The sequence below is a fragment of the Phyllostomus hastatus genome, unplaced genomic scaffold (genome assembly GCF_019186645.2).
Source record: "Phyllostomus hastatus isolate PE091 unplaced genomic scaffold, TTU_PhHast_1.1 phas_contig_40, whole genome shotgun sequence".
NCBI lineage: Eukaryota > Metazoa > Chordata > Mammalia > Chiroptera > Phyllostomidae > Phyllostomus > Phyllostomus hastatus.
Window position 1 is genome coordinate 10,233,575 of NW_025333872.1, and position 24,234 is coordinate 10,257,808.

A 24,234-nucleotide genomic window follows, 5' to 3' on the forward strand; every position below is an offset into this window, starting at 1 on the left:
GTTTCCCACGGAGCTGCACAAGACATAAGTTCATGTTTGGTGCTCTAAGGCTGAGGATATCACAGAAGCACACTCTGGTCTTTGAAGGAGGATGGAGAAGAGTGTAGGTCCTCTGCAGAAAGGGGGTTGGGGGCCATTCACAATGACTTTGGAAGAATAAGCCACAGACTCTAAAGCACTTTTGCGAACTATAGTGTCAGCACCATCATTTCTGGACTGACAGCCACTGGTCAGTAAAACTGTGGACACTTACTCATTTCACTGTCTGACTTTCCTCAGCAGAAATGAAATTTTGGGGAAAGAGGAATCGTAATGGAAGCTTACCTGTGCTAGAAACTACTACTCTCCTGTGCCATCAGAACAATTTTTAGAAGAAGAAAGAATTTTTCACAGCAAAGCCTCGTTGGTTGGTGGGGTGCTGTCAGGGTGGTGTGGCGTTGCTAAAATTGCTTCTGTGTGAGTCTACATTTTTAGGCCACTAATTCTCCCTTCTTTACAGTTTTCATCAGTTTGTTGTTACCTAATTTACTCTGAATTTTTATTTTATTCTTTTATCTTGATTTTGTTGTAGAACTTTCTTACCATTGTGTATCTCTCTTTCAATATTTTATTTTTAAAAAGATCTGTCTAAAAATACCAGCAGAGACTGTGAAGGGAAAGAGCAAACATACGCTGTGAGGACGGCCCAGCTGCTGAGAAGGGTGCCCTTTTTCCAATCGTGCCCAGGACAGTCTGTGCCCTGTCCTCCCCCACTGTGACCATGTTGCTCTGAAGAGGAACCATCTTTACATGGGAACTACAGGACTGAGTTACCCAGACACCTGCCAGCCAAACTCCAGCCCACCAAATCTCTGCCCTGCTGGGTCCTCACCTATTCTACAGGCAGCATTATAAGTCCACCAACCTACTAACACAACAGAGCCCAGCCCTGTACTCCACTTGTAAAATGGGGGAGAACTTCTAAAATCCCAGGATTCTTACAACTGTTAGATGTGATCCAAAGCAGTGGTTCTCAAACTTTCCTGTGCATCACATCACATGTAGGGCTTATTAAAACACAAATTGGCCCCCATTTGGTCTAGGAAGGCCCCAAGAATTAGCATTTCTAACAGTCCCCAGGTGGTAATGATGCTGTTGGTGAGGGGGCACCCTTTGAAAACTATTGCTCTAAAATAACAGCAGCCCCCTGTTTAATTTCAGTGCATTCCACAAAGTTGTGGTCCCCACCCGAACCACAACTTTGGCTTTGCTCTTTTGGATATTTTGGTCCTATTAATTTTTAAAAAATCTGTAAACCCAGATGGCTCTGTGGCCCCCTTGCAAACTCTCTCCCCTTGTGACCACTTCCCCAACCGCAGTGACATTAGTTCTGTGGGGAGGCTCTGCAGCAGCCTAAGATGGGGAGATGGCACAAAACCCCATGCTGGGGGCCAAAGGCTCTCCACAGGGGACATGGTAACGGAATTTCTTAGGTTTAAGCATAACCATAAACACCACTGCCATATCTAAATGGAATCTCTGCATAGGAAAAATGTAGCAATGTTCTACTTACTACTAGCAACTGCTTGAAAGGAATTGTAGTCCATTTTGTAGGTCTGATTGAGGCTCTGTGCTACCACATCATTCGCTTTCCGCATTAATGCAGGCGATGGTGTTGTAGTCTTGACTGCGTATGTCACAACCACACTGCCGGGCCTGGACAGGGACCACTCAGTTCAGTAAAGCAGTAACTGACCTGGAAGAGTCTAGATCCTTATGGTTTATTTGTGTGGGAAAACAAATGGCAGGAAGGGTTCACTGCAATCAACGTGTTTTCAAACTCTAGTTGAAAGCCTGAGGCAGGGCTTGCACACTCAAATGTATGCAGACAGCTAACATAAATGGACAAAATAGCTAGACAGGGATGAGGAAATGAATCACATGAGCTGGCCATAGGGTGGCAGCCACAATGCAGAGACTTGTCAAACAACTGGGCTGGCCCAGTGTTACCAGAGAAGCCTAATATCAAGGGAAGCCAAAATCCTGACTATTTCTGTAAACATTTTTAATTTTTAACATTGGCAACCAGCTTTCTGAAAAGCTGTGCAAACCAACTCATGACTGCCAAGGTGCCCCGCTTCCAGGAGAGCGCCCCCCCCCCTTTGCAGCTGGTCTCTGCAACCCTGGCAGGCCAACTTTTCTTGAATAAAGGCATCATTGCATGACATTGTTTCACTTTTCTGTTTCTGAATGCCCTGAACTACAAACTTATCCAATATCTTTGCAAAATCCTTGTGTGTGTAGAATGAACACAAATCTTTTTCTCACTTTCCTTCTGAGTACGTACCTCTGTAAGGAGTGAGCTACAATTCTCAGTATTTGAGCTGCTTTAAACCCCAGCAACCTTCCCTCACTGAGCATCCCAGATGTCACCTCTCTGACAGGCTTTTCCTCCTTCACTAGTGTGCTGGTCTGCGCCATTAGATAGAAATGACCCAATTATGGCATTCTTACCTGAACCCTGTCACAGTCACCAATATGAAGCCTGGTAAAGTACTGTAACCTTTCCAGAACTAGAAAATAAAGCAAGACAAGTGTCATGAATCAAGGTCCAGTGAGAGAGATGACAAAGATTAGAAGCTGAGTAAAAAGCACGTATTACTTATCACTCTGAGTAAAATTTCATCCTGCATATTTTGTTAGCACTGGCATCAGCATATCTTTGAAGAAGTCATTCCTATCTGTGAAAATCTGGGTTGTCTAAAAAGCAAACACCAGATTAAATGTGTAAAAAACTTACTCAGGGAAATAGCTAGGAAAGAATACGGAGGAGGCTGCAGGAAGCCATCTGACCCCAAGTGGAAGAGAGCAGGAATGAGGTTGGATGAGATCATCCTAGACTAGACTGAGCCTGGGAAGCTTCAGTAAGGCCTTGAAAGGGGTCTCATGTCTGCCAGACACAGACCTGCCGAGCTCATTCATTGGCAGCCAGCAGCAATCACTGTCAGGGCTCTCAGAGGCACACAACTGGGGCCCTCAGTCAATTCCTGCCCCTGTGTCTGGAGATACACTGGTGCACTCTTATGGCCACCACATTGCCTAACACATTGCACTTAACATAATGCGGCATTGGTTTTTGATGATGTTTTTACTCCAGTTTGTTTCTCTGAATACCAGCTGTATGAGAAATTCAATTTGATTCAAGTCACATTTACAGGGCAGATATCACATGCAAAGAAAGCACTGTGCACCAGGTAACTGGATGGACAGGATCCAAAGATTACCATATTTTGCTGTATGTAATGTACACTTTTTTACCCAAATTTTTGAGGGAAAAATAAGGATGTACATTATACATGGGTAGTACCTGAAATACCCGGTACTTTTCTTGTACTATTTGTTACATAAAATCTCTTGTGTTATAATATGTTCAAAAATAAATGCTAAAGTTCTTTTGTAATACAAAAACAAGTATCTAAATATGTGTAAATAAATAATTGAATTAAAAATTAAAACAAAAGTTTTTTTCCTGAAAGTTTGGGCCAAAAGGTGGGTGTGCATTACACATGGCAAAATATGGTAATATGTCATTCTCTTTCCTCAAAAGTACGTGATTTTGTGTGTGGTTGTGTGTATGAGGAAGGTTCTCATGCTGTGCAGAACCTGTTACATGCCAGATATGTAAATCAGATGTCCAAGAGCCCTGCTGAGTCAGCACTTTACCGTGGCACCCATGGAAAATGTTAATGTCGCGTGGCACACTCAGGAAAGCTCCTAGCATGCTCCTGCCTGGAGAGCTAAGGAAGTCATTATCTCGGTCTACCTGTAATATGTGCACACCAGTTGGGAAAGTCTATTCCAAATAGGTCACTTCGAGGAAAACAGTTTGGTTTAGGTGAATCAATCCAATGTAAAGCACTTACAATAGTGTCTGGCACACAGTTAACTAACACTCAGAGAATATTCTCCATTTTTACAAAAGTAAATTTAAACCTGCCCTAGTGTGAACACCTGGGGACCACTAGTGTAGAGTGATTTGGAACCCTCTGTGCCACCCTTGGGCTGGTCCACCCAGAAGATGTTAAGGGCTTCATCCATGTGCTGTGTGAAGACAAATGGAAGTGTACATCTGGTACTTCTAGATCAAGTTCTTGGGCCTCTGAATAGGTTTCAGTGAGTTTATGTCACCAAATCTTACCTGAATCAATTCTATCCTGGGAAGAAGTCCCACCTATAGGTCAAGATGATGTCAAATCATCCCATGAACACTGTTTGATTTGAGCACTTTTTAATTCATCCTCTCAGAAGTGCAGGACTAATTTTGACATCCACATTCACAAATTCTGACCGATCCCAGCAAACTGTCCATAGTTAATGCAACAGATTTAGTTCAGCCCAAAGTGTTTGGTTAGGAGGCTCCTGAGGCCAAAACCTACCGCTGTTTCCAAGTCAGTCTTGTAGGACCTGTAGAGGGCAGAGGAAGTGTTCCTGAGCTCTTCTTGAAAGCCCACATTGAGTCTGACTGACATACTCAGGGTTATGGCTGAAAAAAGGAGGCGATATTTTAAAATCTCATGTTAGCATTTAAGCACACACAGGACAGAGAAACATTTACTTGATCTGATATGAAATAACCACTGAAAAAATGAACATTTAATGAGCAGTTACTTACCTCCCTGGAGCTGGCAAAAAGGTCCTTTGGGGGGCAGTCCTTTAAGGCAATTGCAGTGATGCCCTGCAGGGGAGTTGTCATGGTCTTGACAAGTGAGATTGGGAAGGCACTGTTCTTGAGGCCACCTATAGCCTGTCTCACAGGTGCACCAGATTTCATTTCCAGTAGGGCTGCAGACTAGCATCAACCCGAACAGTGAGGAAAGAGAAGGTGGTCACCATGTGTGCATTTCACAAGTATTATTTATAGGCTAACTTGATTCCATATTGCCCTCTGGAAAGTCAATAGTACTGCATGAGATTCCCATGATTCCTATATGCATCATCATGCTATTAGGCATGGGCATCTAAAAGATGACTCCTCCAACTCACCCATGGGATGTCCAAAATGATATTGTGATAAACAGATTTCTGGACATACAGTGTATAATAGCTAGCCTCCAAGAAGGCCCCTGTCCACCCCTGGCTCTGGAGGTTTTCACACCCTTTTGTAGCACCCTCTCCTATTGTACCAGGGTTGGTTTGTGTGACCAGTAGATTATAACGGAAGTGATTTCAGGCCCTCAGAAACTGTGTGGTGTAATAAATGTCTGTCGTTCAAATGCTAAGTTTTGGGATCATTTGTTACACAGGAACAGATAACAAATATAGAGTACAAGTAAAATTGTGTCTTTCACATTTCATGTCAAATGTGAGCAGCCCAGACAGACTCTGCTCCCACAGGCACATTGAAAAATGCTCTGAAAACAGAGAGCTTTGGATTTATTTCTAAAACTCGACCAAAGTAATATCACTGGATGCTGTTTGTTCTGAACATGGGCACCTGGGCAAAGGCTCAACAGAGTGACTACCCAAAGGAAAGCCACCCAGTAATTGTTCCTGAAGTAGGAGTAACAGCTGAGTTCCAGTGAACTCTTGGACATGGATGCAATTCTGTGTTCTGAAAGTTGTGGGAGCTGAGCACTGCTGGTGACGGTGGTGAATTGGCAGGGGAATTTGAAGGGAGCCAATAAGACCCCCCTTTGTCAAAATTGCCTATTGACCTGAAGTCACATCAGTAACACATGTTTTGTTTTGTTTTGCTTTCATTTGTTTATTTATTGAGAGAGGAGTGGAGGTAGTATTTGAAGAACTTTTAACTCCCATGTAAAATAAGAGGGTGCTTTAACAGGGTGACCAAAGCTATAATCAATCACCGGACCACCTACTGCATTCCAGGTATATTTGGTGCTTTACATACACTGCCTGGCTCTTAGTTCTGTTTGCTGTTATTAAAAAAAATTGAGAGGATCATAAGGTAAGCTGTTGAAATAGTGGGCAGGGAGAGACATGGGAAGAAGGGAATGGAGAAAATTTGGGGGTGCTTAGACATTCGTATCATGGTCAGAAAGTCTAATCTTCATTACCCACCTATCACATCTCACCCATTCCTCTGCCAGGTCAGCTCTCCCCAGCCTTGCCTGCTAGTTCTGAGATCCATGAGCCTGAGGTTTCCTCAGTTTGCTATCAGGAAGGTTTCACTCCTTCAACGTGAGAATGGCCAGTCTTGCTGGCAAGATAAATTAAACTTTACCAGGGCATTTGCATCTTAAAAGAGAAATGGCATAAACAGTGGAGCCCCTAAAATCACACCTCCTTCAGTAGAACAAAATAAACCAGGGAGAATGTGTTCATACTCTATATTGAGTGTACATAACATTATTAGCTCACAACTAAAGCTCATGTTAACACTCACATGCTATTCAACAAAAACAAAACTTATTTATGTGACACTTATTGGTCTATTTTGTTTATTAGATTTACTTTCTAGTATCCAAGTAGATACCAAAGTTTTCCATTAAAAATATTGGAAAACAAAACAAACTAAAAATCTATCAAATTATTAGCTTTTTCCCAAAAATAAGGGAAATCATTTTAGATGCATATCTATGCTGAGTGGAGGCATAGAAAGGTGTTTCCTATGTTGTTACAACATAACTGTTTTGTGAAACATCCTACAGAAGAGTCCTGTGCACAAATCATTTGAGGAACATTGTGGATGACTCACAATGCACATTGGCATTTGATCAGAGAAGCTCATGGTAACTCAAGGAGATTAAGGCTAATGTAGAATTTGGCAGGGAATGGAATCCAAAGGGAGCTATAAGGCAGTGATTTCAGATTCAAGCAGAACTAAAGTACTATCTTAAGAGCTAAAAATGAAGATGCATAGTCTGACATTGTGTAGACTATTTAAAATATGAGAATTTAAAAGGATTTTGAAAAATAAGGATTTTATTCTTGCCACCATTTTAGAATAGTAAAGCCTAATATCCTAGTGCTTTGCAATTTACAAAGCAGTAACTTTTTATAAGACAAGGGATTGTCCCATCTTATAGCTGCTATGGCATAGAGGTGATGGTCCCCTGAGACGTAGGAGAACTAGCTAGCATGACCTTGAAAAGGAGCCAGTGACCAGAAAGCCTAATCCCAAAGTCTGGGAGGTTCTTCTTCATGCCTTGATTCTGATCCAGGCATATAGGCATGATTCCTATTTTCTGACCCATGATTCCAAAAAAGGGGGGGAACTTGCTACTTATTAATATCCTGAACCAGTACTTTCTATATCTACTGATTGTCTAAGGAAAGAGAATCCAGTAGTTTGTCTTGTCCATATCTTGGAACCACTTTGTAACAATCAACAAACAAACCACTAAATAAATATTTAGTCACCATTTAAAATAAGCAAACTGGCTGCAGAGTTTACCAATAGGGACTTCATCTAGAAGGCTATGAAGTTGTAAAATCACATATCAGACCCATTGGGTCTTTTCACTAGCCTACTAGGTATACTTTTTTTTTTTACATGTAAGGAGCTCAGACAGCCTTTCTCCTGATATGTCCAATCCTCCATTCTAAAGCAAAGGGTCTTTTACTCACCTGTTGTCAACTCAATGCTCAAAATGTTGGCAGCTAGGTCAGTGTCATTGCCTTGAATTGGAAAACTGAGGCTGTTCAAGTAAGCTTTGATAGGCTCCAGGAAGGAGGCATTTTCCAAACTGATCTCAATGTCCACAGTATACTCTTTAGCTGCAGGATGACTCGTAGCAACTGAAATGAAAGCATATGAAGGCTGTAAGAACTTACCATCAGTGCTGGAGAGAGAACATGATAGACATTTAAAGTACTTAAAGGTAATGACAGGAATATGTGGATGCTGGACACACCATTCCTTAAGAGTTTCTAATGAAACTTTTGAGAGAAAAAAGAGTTTGTGCACTGACCACCACCAAGTACCCCTTCATGATGCTTCCTCTCTACGACTTTACTATTTAAAGGAGCAAGGCAAATGATCTGCCTGGTCTCCTCGCAGTGGTTGTTGGCTATCTGAGAGACTCACAGGCTAAGCTCAGGACTTGTCCTCTCCATTCCCACACTCTTCTTGGTGTCCAAGGCCAAGAACCTCCATGTGGAGAATGGACTATAATGGGACAAGAACAGAAGCAGAGAGGCCTAATAGGAAGGTGCTGGCAACAGTTTAGATGATAAACACCAAAAAATGTCTTGACTCAGCAAGATGACCAATATGTTTCAAACATCATTCAACTGACATGCATGTACTTTGAGACCCGGACTATTTAAACTGGAAGACATCTGGGAAAGTCATCTAGTTAATCCCCTTTGCTCCTAGCCTGTGCACACAGCAGCCTATTTATTTTTATTCTGTATCTCCAGTGTCCAGAACATGATAGGCACTCAACAAAAGTGAACTGGCAAGTTGGAAAGTAAAATAAAAGATCTTTAGCTCTTCATTGCTTTTCCAAAATGTCTCCAGGCTGGCTGTCTGGCTATCATTCTAGATGAATCTGCTCCCCAACCCATGCCCACTGCAGGCAGGGCAGACCATATTAAATATATATTCATATATAAACGTATTTTGTATAAATATATATCTAATAATCTATTTTATAATAAACACATTTATTATAACTTATTTTTATATAATTCATTGTATATAAGTATGAGATTCATTACATATTATAACATATATAATTTATTACACATTAATATATTTATATATAAATATATATTTTAAATATATGAATATATATGTATTTTTAAAATATCTTTTTAAATGTTCTTTTATGGTTTCATATATTACATCATGTCTGGCCCACTAGCTGTAAGCTTCTCAAGGGCAGGAACTGTTTCTTTCGTTTCTCATGGCCTTGCTCAAGCCATCTGGCATGGAGCTCACACCACATAGTAAATGGGTGTCCAATCAATTCTTGGTAAACCTGTGACTCTCTGAATTGAGTCACAGATTCACCTCTCTGTCACTGCCAAAAATTTTGGCTCATTCTTGGCTGAAATAAATAACTGGAGCAGAAGCCATGGACAGCCTTAAAAAATTAGGAAAATGTTTTATGGAGACACATTGAGAAGGCAAGTTGTGGCCTATTTTATATTGTCAGTTACATACACAAAAGATAAGTGAATACCTACAAAATTATCACCTTAAAATTTAAGTAAAATCTGGACCTGTGATGCCTATTTTATCAAACAATTAAAATTCTAGGTCTATTTTCTAAAAGGGCAAAGAATGTCTGCCATAATATTGCAAGATTTGTTTTAAATGTTCCAAGGATTATTTATATGAAACACTAAAATAGAGTAAGTTTACTACGGGAAATTCCAATTGATAAATTCTTGTGGTAGAAAACTGTGATGTTTGTTCACTTAGAGTTGCAAACTATGTTTGTCTTAGGATGTTGGTTTAACTCATTTACTTTGTTGAGAATTGTGTCATTTTTGGCATCATTCAACTTAATGTGAACTGTAAAAAAGTCTGTGGAGATTTTCTTAAAATTAAGAATGCACTTAATGTATATTTTCTCCTTATAAAAACATATTTACTGTAGAACAAGTGACTTTCAAGACTGAATGTGGAATCTCGGTCTGTTATGATATTATGCCATTGCCTTAAATTTCCTGTTTTTCCCCTGATTCTCAAATGGTTTTGTGATGAAAGCAAGCTGCCTGGGGGGAGGAGGTGGAACTGCTTATCTTAATTTGTGTGATCCAAATTAAGTGTGATCCAAACTCTGAACACAGTACTTGCCTACTGGGCACATCTGCAGAGGGGCAGCGGCCTGATATTTACAAGGTCTGCCTTAGAGCACATTCTTTTTCCTGAAAAGTAATGTTTATACTCTCCAGAGGATTCCTCTTTGCTGCTTGTTCTACTCTCCTCCCATGAATGTAAACAGGATTTCCTGGACGTGACCAGTTTTTGAGATCAGTGAGGTCTATAATAATCGAGTATCACCCCAGGGTCTGATACTACTATCAGCACACTACTGAGCCTGCCTGAGGGCCATGTCTGCCACCTGTCCCTGAGCCCCTGACTCTGCGCTCTTTACAGATGTAACTGTAGCACAAGCCTGTGCCTGCAAAGCACACGGTGACTCATGGACATCATCATTCCCCACTACAACCAAGGCAGTTAGGAAGATCTCCTCTGCTGAGGTCTTCCAAGGAGTTGAGCCAAAAGCTTAAAATACTAAGAGGGAAGTTCCTGTGAATTTAGCAAGTTCCAGTCTATGGGATTTGTGCAACTATTAATAAAAGCACCAGCATCCAAGACTCTCTGTCCCTTATCCACCTTTTCTGTTCCTCAATAACTTCTATAGGAGTTCCAAAGTAACCCTCATCCTAGTGTCAGTTCTCCTGAAAGACAGGGAAGTATGTGGGAATCTCTAATAGAGAAGGGAACATCTTCTTAAAAATGGCTCTTCCAAACAGGCTCAAAAAACACACAACAATAACAACAACAACAACAACAAAACAACACCATAGTAACTCAGAAGGCTATAGGTTTGCAATAGGGAATCACCTACTTCAGGGGTGCCCACACCTGACTGATGATTATGCACACCTAGGGAATTTACACACACAGGTATTTTAGAACTTCAACCGACCTGGGCCAAAGTAGAATCTTCATGGGTTAGGCCCAGAAATCTGTATTTTTTTTCAGTTCCCACTGGTGCTTCTGGTCATCAAGCACATTTGGAGTCTAACATTCTAATCCAAATGAGGAAACTGAGACAGTAATCTTGGCGAACCAAGATTAGCTCCTACCCTTGTTTTTGGCATTAGCTTTGTGTTTTGCTTGCAGCGCCATCTGCTGGTGCTCCTATGGGGGCAAACAATCATGCAGTCTCCAAGCATATTTGCTTCCTCTTATCTTTCCTCTTTTGCCTTAAGGGAGCTGCTACTTGCTCACCTCTCTCTTCAGGGACACTGAATGGATCACAGGTGGTCGTAATGAAAGTAACAGTAATAAGAGCAGCTGCCATTTATCCATTACCTGGTCAGTTCCAGGGCCATGAGGACAGTATACAGACACCCATTTTGCAGATGACAAAACTGAGGTCTAAAGGGTTAAAGCCACATGGACAGCAAACATCAGAACTAAGATTTGAAACCACATTTTTCTGACTCCAAAGTTCATTTTATTTTAATCATATCCTGCAGTGACTCAAATAGAAGATAATGGAAATAATCACTCTGTAAATCCTAAAGTACTGTGAAAATATACAGTATTATTGTTAGATGTGTCTTTGGAACATGGTGTGCAATTCTTAAAGTACATTTTAAAATGAAATTAAATCAAAAGGCAAAATTATTAATAATAAATGGGAGCATTATCTAAAAATTTGTCCAGTTTGATTTGACATAATAAATGACTTAGAAATCCATAGTGAGGAAACACACAATGACCCATTGCCATCGACACTCATGGATTTTGACACCAACCTTTGCTGAGATTGTTCCTTGGTTTATTGATGTATAAGCAACTTTATTATTTATTGGGTGCCTACTTCCCAGGCACTGTGCTCAGTGGTAGGACACAGGGCAAACTGTGCTCACAGCCTCAGATAGGCCTACAGTTTGCGATAAAAATGCCAAACCTACCCCGTCATCTCTCTCAAACCTGAGGACTTTGGAGCTCGGGAAGGTGATACTCCTGTCCTGCCTCGGGTGACAAGGGGCCCACGAGGAACAGAGGACTGTTCCCACCTCTCTGTGAGTGAGTATTTCAGAGCCTTTCCACACTCCTCTGCTGCCTCTGGACCATCTGATTTCAGTTTAATGTATTTTCTTTGTCTTGGGCTCCTTTGTGCTGGTGTTTGTCTGAATTTTTCTGACTCACCGATGCCCCAGTGGAAGGTAGCACATTCCAGGTGTCATTGTGTCGCAGATGGAGGCCTATCGGCAGGCCCAGGAGGCACAAGCCAACCAGGATTTCCCCTCTCCTGTCTTATAAATCACTGCCACCACACAGCACTTGTCTTAAACAGACATTTCTGGAAAGCTGGACACAAACTGCAACAAGCAGTTCTGTCTTAATCACAGCTGTTAAAGCAAACGATACCATTTTGCCCAACAACTCTAATAGTAATTATGGCTTCTCAAAAGTCAGAGCCTAAGTAGACCCATCATTAACTTCCCACCTGCAAAAGAATGAAAGCTGCTAACTTCATCCAGGAGAAATGAGGTGGGGTGTGGCTTTCCCTTGACCAAAGGGGACAATGCTTCTTTATCACTGGACTTGGCTTTCATTTCTGCCCCATAGTTCTATAGCAGGTAAATATTAAGGCTGTTTTTATGCTCGTTTTTCTGTTTTGTTGGCATGTTCTAGTTGGTAGCAAATTGGCAGCATCATAGTCAAAGGATCCTGTTCTCCTGTTAGGTTTTTAAAAGGTTTGCTCATACAAGGGTAAGCACCAGAACCCCTGGCTGGGGCTTACCTGGCAGGTGTGGGTGAGGACAGTGCAGAAGCACTGTGTCAGGAGACCTATGCTGTGAAGTCTGGAGAAAAGTGTCAGTCCTACTGACCCTTCATATACCCAAAGTATCAAAGTCAGCCTCATACCAAGTTCTTTTCTGAGTACAGTGAAGACAGTGGTAGCCATGCTACTTGCTCTACAGAGCTGCTCCAGAGTCACGGGATGCAATCTCACAGACCAGATACACATTGGAAACTATGACTCTTCACTGTGAGCATGGACTTTGTTTGACTCAGGGAGAGCAGGTGGACTGCGTTCTTACCTGAGCAGACCATTAACCTCTGTGAACCATGCAAGTAATTTTGTTGTTAATAAAAAATTATTAAAACAGCCCTGGCTGGCGTAGCTCAGTGGATTGAGCACGGACTGGGAACCAAAGTGTCCCAGGTTCGATTCCCAGCCAGGGTACATGCCTGGGTTGCAGGCCATAACCCCCAGCAACCGCACATTGATGTTTCTCTCTCTCTTGTTTATCTCCCTCCCTTCCCCTCTAAAAATAAACAAATAAAATCTTAAAGAAAATTATTAAAACAAGCAAAACCCCAAAAACCTCATTAACATTTTAAAAAGTAATATGTACATATTATTTAATCATCCCAACAAACCTGTAATGTAATAACATATGTGTGGCATGTGTGATACATGCACACACATGTACTATATATAATACATTATTTGGTATATACATATATTTATATGTATATATGTGGTTGTGTGGGATAGATGTGATATGCATGTGTATATAAACATGCACACAAATGTTTGTGAGCAATAGATGTGACATATGTATATATATACAAGCACATATGTGGCTGTGTGTGGTGTACACACCTACATGTGATTGTGTGTGATAGATATGATATGTGTGTATACATATAAATATATATATATTACAGATATAAATATATGTCAAGGGCCCAAGGAGCAAAGTAGATTAAGAAGAAGTCCATAGTACTCTGAGAATAAATATGATTCCTGATCCTACCTTTAAAGGCAATTCTATCCCAAACCCTAAAAACTTGGTCCAGTATCTCAAAAGAAACTTCCTTTTGAGAATTCTCTTCTTCTCAGAACCACTGTTTGACCCTTTCTGGTGTTAAGACTCCAGAGAGGGAGCTGCATGAGTACGTGAAAGACAACACCACTCTAAAAACCAGAGCCCAGTGCTTTCACCCCACTTACTTAACACACCAAGCAGAACGCAGACCCCTCCTTGTGGCCTCTGTTGCATATCACCCTCCTATTGCTTCCTCTCATAGTTTCCCTGGAGAGTGATGCTCTTATTACAATGCACATTCCAGGTACCTGCGGCCTAGTGCCCAGGCCTTTCCACAGCCATTTAGTACTTCAGTCATTTTATAAAAGTACCAAGGCCAATTCATCTCCTGTAGATGGTGAGTTGAGTGATTAACACATCCAAAATGACTCTGGAGGCACAAGAGCACAGAGGCCCACGTATAATAAATGGAAAGCAGGTTTTCGTGGCAATTTATCATTATCATGAATGTTTTTAATGGAAGCATGTCTGGAAAATTTTTGGAATATCAAATCCGCAGATGTAGACGAGGTTTCCTCCCCTGCTGTCACCATGGGTCACAAACAGCTCTCTCGGAAGTGCAGGAAGACGGTACTTTTACGGCCGTCTGGTCACCAACTGCCCCTGAGGAAGTGGGCAGCCTAAGCCCTAGAAGAAGCTGGCAGAAACCCAGAGCTAGAACGCAACCACCAATGGCTTGATTTTAAAAAGAAAAGTCTTTCAAAATACTGCATGGGGATGCCTGGGCCCTGCTCCTGTCACAGGGTGCAGGGAAGGGATGGGGAAGAAACAATGGTGCTTATTTTGAAGTGCAGAAAATGCCGTCCATGCTCCAGACCACTTCAAACAAGGAGGGGAGCAGAGGGGAGTGAGGGCCCTTTGGTGATAGAAAATGAGGCAGAACAGAAGCAGAGAGAGATGAGAAAGGAAAGGGGAAAAGGAAGGAAAGGAAAAGAAAATAATCAGTGGTAGGACCTTCCAATGAGGATTTCGAGAGCTTGATAAAATGTGGTCAAGTTCTCATTTCCCAACAGTGAGTCTGGTTGCTGAGCTGTGAGGGGCTCTAACAGGTGCCGCTCCCGGACCTCAGGGCAAGCCTACTCCCTTTGGCAGCCCAGCATCTCTTTCAGACCACAAGACAGAGTAGACCAAGTCATAGCACGTCTGGAAAAGGGTTCAGTCACAATGCTATAGTTGAAAAGTTTTACCTTCTACACAGCTGGTACAGCCACAAGGCCAGCAGACGCAACAATAGGAACACATCCTCTGAACTCACAAAGGGGTGGCTATGACAGAAACATGCACTCTTTTCATTTGCTCACTCACTTATAGAGAAACTGGGCCAGAAGCCAGGCTAGAGAGAGGAAGAGAGTTCAAGGGAGCTCATGTCTACTGGGGATGACAAACAGGAAGCAAAATAATTACAATGTATTGGGACACTCTTGTGCTATGGGAATGTGTCAAGGGCAATGAGAACCCAGAAAAGCTGCCCCACCCTGTCTGGGGATTTGATGGAAGGCCTTACATGGGCAGGAGCCCATGTGAATTGAGACTTAAGTCAAAGTCCCTTAGACAATCAAAGGGTGGGAGGTGGCAGGAGGGGCACTGGCCGTGTGAAGGGGAACGGGAAGAGAACAGGAGGGAAAAGCAGGCAGGGTACGGTAAGACTCAAGCAGGTGATTAGATTTCATTTTCAAGACCATTGAAAGCACATGGATGTTATTCAGGGAAATAAAAGCATCAGGTTGATGCTTTTGAAAGATTCTTTTGAGGGAAGTAGGAGAATCTGGTCCTGGGAAAAACCAGCCAGCAGAGGTACACCGGCACCTGGCCAGGCCCTGCACGTGGGCCAGGGCACCAAGGGTCATTGTGCACGTGAGTGTCCACAGCTCTCTGCTGCCCTCAACCCTCCAAAGGTCAGAGTCCTATATTTTTCAGACCATCTTTTGAAATGTATTGGGAAAATCAAAGGGGGAGACATAGGAGAAGGACTAGAGTCTAGTGGTTAAATTGATGTGCCATATAAAGTGATAAGTGAGAACAGAAGAGGTCAAAAAAAGCCGAAGGAAAGGCTGCTGCATTGACAGTGGTGGGTGGAGGGCAGCGGAGGAGACAGGCACTGGCTATGGGAGAGGAAAGGGGATTACAACGTTGCTAAAATTCGTTTAATGCCATTTGGCAGAGTAGAGAATGGAGATCCTTTGTAATTACTTCCAGATATTGAACCCTGATGTGTTTGGAGACTGAACTATGTGGATCGCAGTGTTCTGAAAAGCCAGAGCACATGTCTTTTAATCAGACTCACTAGAAGTGATTGCCAAGCAAAGAGTTTACGTACCTGCTCGTTTTTGCCTTAATGGCTCCTCCCCTGCTAGTCCACGTTCACGGAGATTCTGAAAGAACATGTTAGAAAATTGTCAGTTAGTGGTAGAGATGTCTTTTCACTATGACTTTCTGATCACATGCCCCAAATGTTAGAACTGAGTTTAGGGCTGCAGATTCGGCGTTAGCACCTTGTGCCCAGTGGGGGCCAGGCAAGCAGCAACTCAGTGATGACGAAAATGGCACAAAGTTGACTCTGTGCTGTGACCCGGGAATTCACTTTTTACAGGCCGGTCTCAAGATCCGGGAGTGGAAGAGCTCTCACCGTATCTGAGTTTCTCAGAGTTCCTGCAGTTTGAGTCCTGCCAAGAAGTATAAATTATGGTGTTCTCAACTTGTGCACTCTGCCTAAGACTTGAACCCTGAGTCAGTCCACTGACCTTTCCGACGAGTCTCACGACCTGCTCTTGGCACTCAGCCTGAACCCACACCAATATTTCTGCGGCATTAGGGTGATTCAGATTGTCCAGGCTTAGGAATTATTTTCTCTTTCCCTGGTCCTTTCTCTCCAGGGTGGTTGCTACCTGTGGCAGGGATCTTGACAGCCAGCTCTGGAGTCAGACTGCCTGGGTACAAGTCTGCACCACTCAGTAGCTATGTGACCTTGTGGAATTTTTTTATCCTCTCTGAGCCTCAGTGTTCTTTTCTCTAAAATGGAATAATAATGGTACTGACCTTACGAAATTGTTTTGAGAATTAAGCAAACTCAATGTGGCACATAGTATGCTCTTAACAAATGTCAGTTATATCATGTAGAATGATAGTTAATAACAAGGACTCTGTAGACATTGAGTTCAAATTTGAGTTCTGCCATGAAATGGCTGTGACTTTGAGCAAGTTACTGAATCTCTCTCTGTCTCAGCACTCACTTAGAATACAGGAACAAAAACAGTTTGCCTCGGGAGGGTGTCACATGCTTAATAAATGTAAAGCCCTGAGACTGGTTTTGGAGACAAGACAGGGCTTCACATTGTTCTGGGTGCACCCTTCACATGGGCCCCCCTTTTGGCACACTCTTGCTTCATCTGTGTAAAGCTTTATCTGCCATCATCATGTGGCTTCTTGTTTAAGAACTGGTATTGTTTGGCTTTGCTGTTTGGAGCACTGGCAGCTCCACAGCTGGTAACCACACCTTGGTCTGAAACAAGCCTCTTAGCTCATCCCTGCCTCCAGGTGGGTTTTCCTCTGTAGTACTTCCCAGTCCAGATTCCCTTCAAGGTTCACTAGAAGAGCCTGATCTTTATGAAGTCTCCCCAGATACTCTTCCCCACAGAGGAGTGTCTTTTACCATGAACTCTATATACCCATGAACCTCACCCAAGGCAAAGCTCATTCTGCTATCTGTGGTGTCAACTATTATTTTCTAGTTATCTCACATCGTAATGAAAACAAAGCAATAATTATTAAGATGTATTCAATACCCTGTGTCAGACAATGTTAAGTATTTGATATGTGCTAACTTATTTAGTTCTCATGGCAGCCTAAGATGTGGATACTGCTATTATCCACATTTCACTGGTGAGAAAACACAGACACAATGAGGTCAAAAACTTGGTGAAGGTCACACAGCCTTTAAATAGCAGAGCCAGGATTTGAACCCAGCTTGCCTGGTACCAAAGTCTGAAGTTGTCCACATAAGCGTTGCATCATTTAATCAGGAGATACCCCAGGAAACTGTGGTTTGTCTCAGGGACCCAGTCTCCATCTCGTACTTTTTCTTTCTCTAGTGCCTTCTCCTATCCCTTCCTTTTCGATGACTAGTATTCATATCCATAGGAACTGAGGAGAAACTATGCATCTGATGGTTCATAAATGTTCTTGAAGAAATGAATAGAGCAGTGATGGATGATGATTGAAATCTCAAAGTTGCTACTTCATGTGCAGTGAGGCTATGTCAGCCGTACTGAAATAAGCAGGAACCAAACCAAGAAGGAGTGGAGTCAACACACAGAGCTGGTTCCTGTCCAGCTTCCCCAGGGGCCTGCTTTGGTTCAGCGCCAGGTGGAGGGGAAGAGTCTTCTGCTACATTCCTGCCTCCATCCGCCCTGGGGCTGGGGGGTGGGTGGTGGGGAGTGGGGAGCCACTGGCAGCCTTCTCTGTCCACTCTTCATGGACTGCTTTTGGGGGACTCAGCCCAGGAGAAGGTGACCACTGGCAGTTACCTGTGGTCAGCTCTCCCAGGTCCAGTTTTATTTTCTCCATTCCCCAGTGGGCCTAAAGAATTGAGGACTTGCTGCTGGCAGTTGTACACTGAAATTGAGACACATTACAATTCTGTCATGTAAAGCGTTATATTTGAAATCTTCAGTGACCATAAGGGTAACTGCCTCTCCTCCCTGCAATCTGATTTAGCAGGTCTGAGTGGGGGTCTGTGTGAAGAAAACTGCCTTTTGAACTAGCACTTCCCTTAATGTTGAAGCCACATGTTGAGTAATACTGCTTCTTAACTCTGTCCTCAATCTTGATGGTGATTATCTGGAACTTCCAGGGATCATCTTTGCAAAGGGCTGCTTCTACAACTGTCACCTACTGTCTGCCTCTCTATTATCCAACGAAGATTCATGGCTTTTTGTGAGAATAACCTACGTTTTATTTTTAGCCCTGAAATCATTGGTGAGAATGAACAGAAAACATACTGAGAGCAATGAGACCTCTGAGGAGTTCCCCAGTGACGGCGTGACTCCCAGAATTGAGAAAGGACGAGGAGCCAAATCATGGGGCCTGAACTTCAATAAAGCAAATGCCAGAGTCATACCAAGAATGGAATACCACCACCTCTGGCTCTTCCTGGTTGGAAAAGTCATATACTCACTCTGAGCCTCAGTTTCTTACATTGTGAAAAATAATGTGCCAAGACACACCAAATGCTTGTGCACTCTCTAGCAGTGGAATGTGTCCGTGTGTCCAACTGGCCTGTGGCTCATGGGGGGCTAGCTTTGCCCTCCTGTGTCCTCATGTTACCTAGTTCTGGCATCTCTGAGACTCCAGAACTTGCCTTTTTTTCTTAAACTTTGGGTGCTCGGGAGAACTCAGGAGGGAACACAGATCCTCCCAAGGGCTCTCAATACTCAGCTAAATATTTACTTTGGACAAGATAACAGAACCTCCTACTGGGCCTCCCTCAGCGTGCCCATGTAGAAGTGCCCAGATGGGTGTCTGAGTGACAATGGGCAGCTCCATCCACAAGGAATTTCCTGATGGCCAGGCTTCAGCCGGAAGACACAAGGTCAGTAATTCCAGGAAACGCCCCACCTGTTGGACAAGATGACTTTACAAATAACCACGGAGGTGGGGGCAGTGGCCTGAAGTGAGCCTGGAAAATCAATCAGGAATGAGAGCTGGCATTTCACATGGAGAAAAGAAAACTGCCGTGGAACCTGACTGCAAGGTGGTCCTCGCACGTCCCAGCTGTCACCAGATCCCACACCTCCTCGTGGAGGTCCTGTATTCACTCCTGTCTTGACCTGGAATCCCGGATTTAAGATCTTTGCCTTTACGTTAAATAATTGTCTCAGCAAGGGTCCTATTAGAATGTCTCCTCACATAGGCATGTTAACTAACATAGGTTTATTTGTACTAGAATAGCACAAATAACTACCAAATCTTAAGTACATGCTCTGTGCTAGACATTGTGCTGGGGCATGTGTGTATCAGGACATTTCCTCCCCCCAATAAGCTAATGAGGAGATACTGTTTATTCTCATGTTATGTAGAGGGAAGAGATAAAGGGAGATAATGAAATGTAACTAAGTTCCCAAAGCTAGTGAGGGTCAGAGCTCAGCTTCAGACTCAGGGCTGAGGCCAAAGTGGAGTCGATAGTCTTGCTGCTGAAAGTGTGCTCTTTGGAACCAGGGTAAAGGCATCTTGTCAGAAATGCAGCATTGGGGCCCACCCCAGACTTCCTGAGTTGAAATCTGCATTTTGAGAAGGTCCCCGGGTGGATTCATGCACACACTGAAGTTTGAGAAGCTGCATCATCAGACTTTAAAAGCCTATCTTTCCCTATTTGCACACCCATGTTCATAGCAGCATTATTCACAATAACCAAGAGGTAAAAACAACCCAAGAGGCCATTGATGGATTAATGAGTATAGAAAATGTAGGATATGCATACAATGGGTCATTATTTAGTCTTAAGAAAGGAAGGAAATTCTGATGCATATTACCACATAGATTCATTTTTAGGACATTATGCTAAGTGAAAGAAACCAGTCACCAAAAGGCAAATACTGTGTGATTTCATTTATGTGAAGTACTTAGAATAGTCAAAATTAGAGAGACAGGAAGTAGAACGGTGGTTGCCAGGTGCTGGGGGAGGGGGCAAGGGGACGTTGCTATTTAATAGATATGGATTTTCAGTTTTGCAAGATGAAAAATTCTGCAGATTGTTTGAATGACCCTGAATACATTTAACACTACTTAGAAATTGTCAAAATGGTGAATTTTATTTAAAAAACTATTAAAAAAATTTCATTACCATGCATTTTATTTAACATGGAAGAAAGTGAGCCATGGGAGCTGGGAGGCAGCTTAGAGCAGTGTAAGCTGATCAGGCAGGCTCAAGCACACTGCTCTGAGGGGGTCTTTGGCCTTCGGGCTGTATGTAGATATTATATCTTGAATGCAAATCTAGGGAGGAAAAGAGGGCCCTTTGGGGGTGGTGATGGGATCTTCCAGAAGGATCAAGTTCAAATTCTGCTAGCAGTTCCAGGAGGTGAGTGGCTTATCTCCTGACAGTCTGTGCCACCAGGCAGATGGAGAGGTTTGGTTAGGGTCATTGTGCTGAGGGCCAGCCTGGCGCAGCAGGAGAGAACGGCTGCAACCACGATACTAGGACACTCTGGAGCACAGGTAAAGCTAACCCCAGTGCTGAGATCACCTCATGCTCTGGCTTCCTCCCCACATGCCAGGGGTAACTAGAGCTCTGCACTGACCCTGTGAATCCATAGGAAATGTGAGCATCTGCCTCCTCTAGGTATAGATGAGCAAGCTGCTGCACCTGATTGTATGGGTTACACCTGCACACTGGAGTTTGGGAGACACACAGAGTGCACGACCCAAGTCATGGGAGGTATAACAAAAAAGACAAAGGAAACCTAGGTGAAACTGCGAAAGACACAAAAACAGAAAATAGGAAGTGCATAAAGTCATAAAACAAAATCCTGAAAGTAGGATCAAACATTTTAAATATGACATTAAGTATGAATAAATTATACTCCACAATCAGTCAGGTTTACTCAGATTTGATTTCAAAGGGAAAAAAGGCTTTAAACACATGTTGTTTATATACAAACTATTAAAGCAAAGTGATATATGAAAGGCTAAACAAAAAATAAAAGACAAAGATAGGAGAACACAAATCAAAAACAGGGTTGAGAATTGGAATAGAAGACAATGAATTAAAATTAAAAAGTACTGAGCACAGCAAAAAGAGAGAGCTACAATGCTAAAATGAATAAATGAAGCTGTAACAATGGTGACAGACTAAATAACATAGCACTGAAATACTTTTTAAAAAATCAGAAAAAAAACATTACAGGAGGAGAAATAATAGCAAACAGTGATACAACATTTAATAGATGCCAGGGCCTGTTCTAAGGCTGTATATAATATTAACTAATTTAATTATCATAGCAGCCATAGGAAATCAGTACTATTATAATCATTGTTTTAGAGAGGAAGAAACTGAGACACAGAGAATTATTACATCAGTCTCCCAAGATTTCATAACCCCTGACATACTTTGTCTCTGCTACATGGAATAGGCTAAGGAAGAAATAACTCCATAATATATAAAGAAATAAAAATAAAAATAATAAAATAATACTAATGGAGTACTTATCACCCATGTAGTTAAGGGAAACTCCTATTAACTTACCAAAGGCAAAATGACCTGGATAATTTGTCAGCAAAAAGCTTAGATGACATCTAGGACTCCTCCAGCTCTATCAGTCTATTATCACCCACACGATTAACACCTTTTGAAATGTGTTCCTGTCTGATGCTCAAGTTAAAATGAATCCTTTGAGAACATCTGTCCTCAATCTTCAAAATCTGCCGTAGAGTCATTGTTGTCAGTTTCACTGAGTAGAGCCTCAGTCGTGGAGTCGTAGTTAAGGAGGGAAGTCTGGGGGTTGTTTCCTTGGTTTCAGACAAGCTGTAACCCAGTAGATACACTAATATCCGTTTATGTTTACCACTCCCTACCCGCATTTGTAACATTTTCTCAAAGACCCTCAAAAAAATTTTTTATGCAATTTCCGTCTGTGACATTCCCAGGAAATCAGAAAAATGTGACAGAGAAAAATATTGCAGATGTGGATTTACTCACCAAAGGATGAACAATAGACTCTGAATTCAAGGTCTTTGTAACTTGGGAATAATAAATCACAATGATCATGAAGCACAACGTGGTTCTCCTTGGATATTTCATTTCTTCAAGTTTGAGTTGCTTTACCTGAAATGGAAATACGATGGTTTAGATATAGAACAAGTTATTTATAAAATGTGGAGAGAACTTGCAAAACTCTATCTTGAAAGCCACACTGCAAAAGGACCTTTTCCACAGGGAAAATAAGGAGCATAAATGTATCAACTCTAGAGTCCCTGCTCCAGACCCATGGGTGAGGAAACGTCAGGAGAGATGGAGGATGGTCCCTGTAAATAGAAGAAAGGTGGCTGACTTTGAGGTTCAATTCCTATTTACATGGAGAAGGAGAGAGAGAAGGAATCAGAAACGAGAAAGAGGAAAGAGAAGGAAAGCAAGAAAAGGGGAAAGAGTATTCAGTAAGAAATACTTTTAACATTGGGATCCAGAACACATAATTATGAACAAAAGGATTTATAGATTAACACTTACCTTTGCTACATAGAACACTCTGTGATATTTTCAATTCTAGTCTACCCTATCTTAGCCTATGTATTTTTTAATTCTGGTAGCAACCCATTAAATTGATTCCATGACCCATATCAATGGGCTACAACCCATAAGTATGGGAAATCCTGGACTTAAATCATAAAATTATAAGTTGTATTTTGTATTCTTTTTATAGTCAAAAAGGTGTTAATTTGTATTATATAATGTAGAACATAAATATCATAATGTATTTCATCCTATGTATTGATCTTTGATAGATATCTTTTTTGTTATGTGGCATTTAAGAAGTAGAGAATCAGTTGGAAGAATCCCAACCCTCATGGGTCTGGGGACCAGGACAAACTACCTTGTAGAAACTCCTTTCCTTACTCACTTTTCCATGTCAGATAGGGGTTAGGACCCAGGATCACCATAATCTGTGTTTCCTTGAATAAGTCACTTCTCTGAGTCCAAGTTCCCCAATCTGTGAAGTGGGGATAATTATATAGTACCTCCTCTAATTTTCTTACAGATTTTTCTGAGACTCCACCATAATTCAAAGCTGTGAAGAGCTCCAGAGGTGCAGTCTGCTATGGTTCTCACCCCGATTGTTAGTGGAATCCAGAGGGCAACCACCAGGAAGGGCAGTCCTTGGCCCAGGCACTCCGAAGAGGGCCTGAGGACTGTGGCCAGGATAATACAGAAATGACAGCCAAGACGTACATGCTGGGGAGAATTGTGTTTCAATCACCAGCTGCCAGCCACCTCCTTTTCCTCTTCTCCATTGAAAAGAGGAAAATATAAGGCCCTGGAAAACTGATCCAATTGGCAAACCTGGCAATCAAATACACTTTTAAAATTCTGTAACTCATTTTTTTTAGAAAATGCTTTGCAATTTAGGTTACAGAAACATATATTTAACATCAGATGCATTTACTATAGGGAAATCATAGCAACTCATGGCTTAGTTCACTGTTAGAGGATTTTTCTCCCTTGTTGAAAGGGAGTGGGCTTTTGTGGATACTGGGCAGACTGATTTAGCCTGTGATAGCAGCTGTTCCTGGGATGGATCAAGCATGTAGGAGGCAACCTAATTTTTTTTAGGCCCCAACTTCATGCACTGTGTTAGCTGGTTCCATGGTGAGGCAGTTAATCAAGGGATGAGACTTATTAACTGACTAGTTAGTAAACTAGTGTGTGAACCTCCTTTAGTATGTGACTCCCAGGAAGGAACTCAGGTATTAGAGGGACTCAGGCTGACTCCATAGCTTTCCACCATCTCCCAGTGTTGGCTGTTTGTTGAGTGAGCAAGAACTATATTGTCCCTAAATGGTTGTGCCTGGTCCTTTTGTAAAGGCCACCAGCCATGTCCACTATCCCCATTTTCCTTCCTCCAGTCTCCCCCAGAACAATTCCTGATTAAATCAACATTCTTTTTCACAATGGATGTATTTGGTGACTACAAAATCACAAGTCAA

General features: G+C 42.1%; 1 protein-coding gene across 4 annotated transcripts in view; it reads right to left on the reverse strand.

The window, feature by feature from the left end:
• ADGRF5 (adhesion G protein-coupled receptor F5) overlaps window positions 1-24,234 on the reverse strand; it is a 100,277-nt gene that overhangs the window by 34,566 nt on the left and 41,477 nt on the right. For all 4 annotated transcript variants that reach the window (XM_045842781.1, XM_045842782.1, XM_045842780.1 and 1 more), the window contains exons 2-8: window positions 22,232-22,357; window positions 15,857-15,911; window positions 7,570-7,740; window positions 4,652-4,828; window positions 4,416-4,522; window positions 2,494-2,552; window positions 1,553-1,695 (exon numbers count right to left, since the gene is read on the reverse strand). In XM_045842781.1, the coding sequence (XP_045698737.1) occupies window positions 1,553-1,695; window positions 2,494-2,552; window positions 4,416-4,522; window positions 4,652-4,828; window positions 7,570-7,740; window positions 15,857-15,911; window positions 22,232-22,333 (814 nt within the window). In that variant the 5' untranslated portion in view covers window positions 22,334-22,357. The remainder of the gene's footprint in view (window positions 1-1,552; window positions 1,696-2,493; window positions 2,553-4,415; window positions 4,523-4,651; window positions 4,829-7,569; window positions 7,741-15,856; window positions 15,912-22,231; window positions 22,358-24,234) is intronic.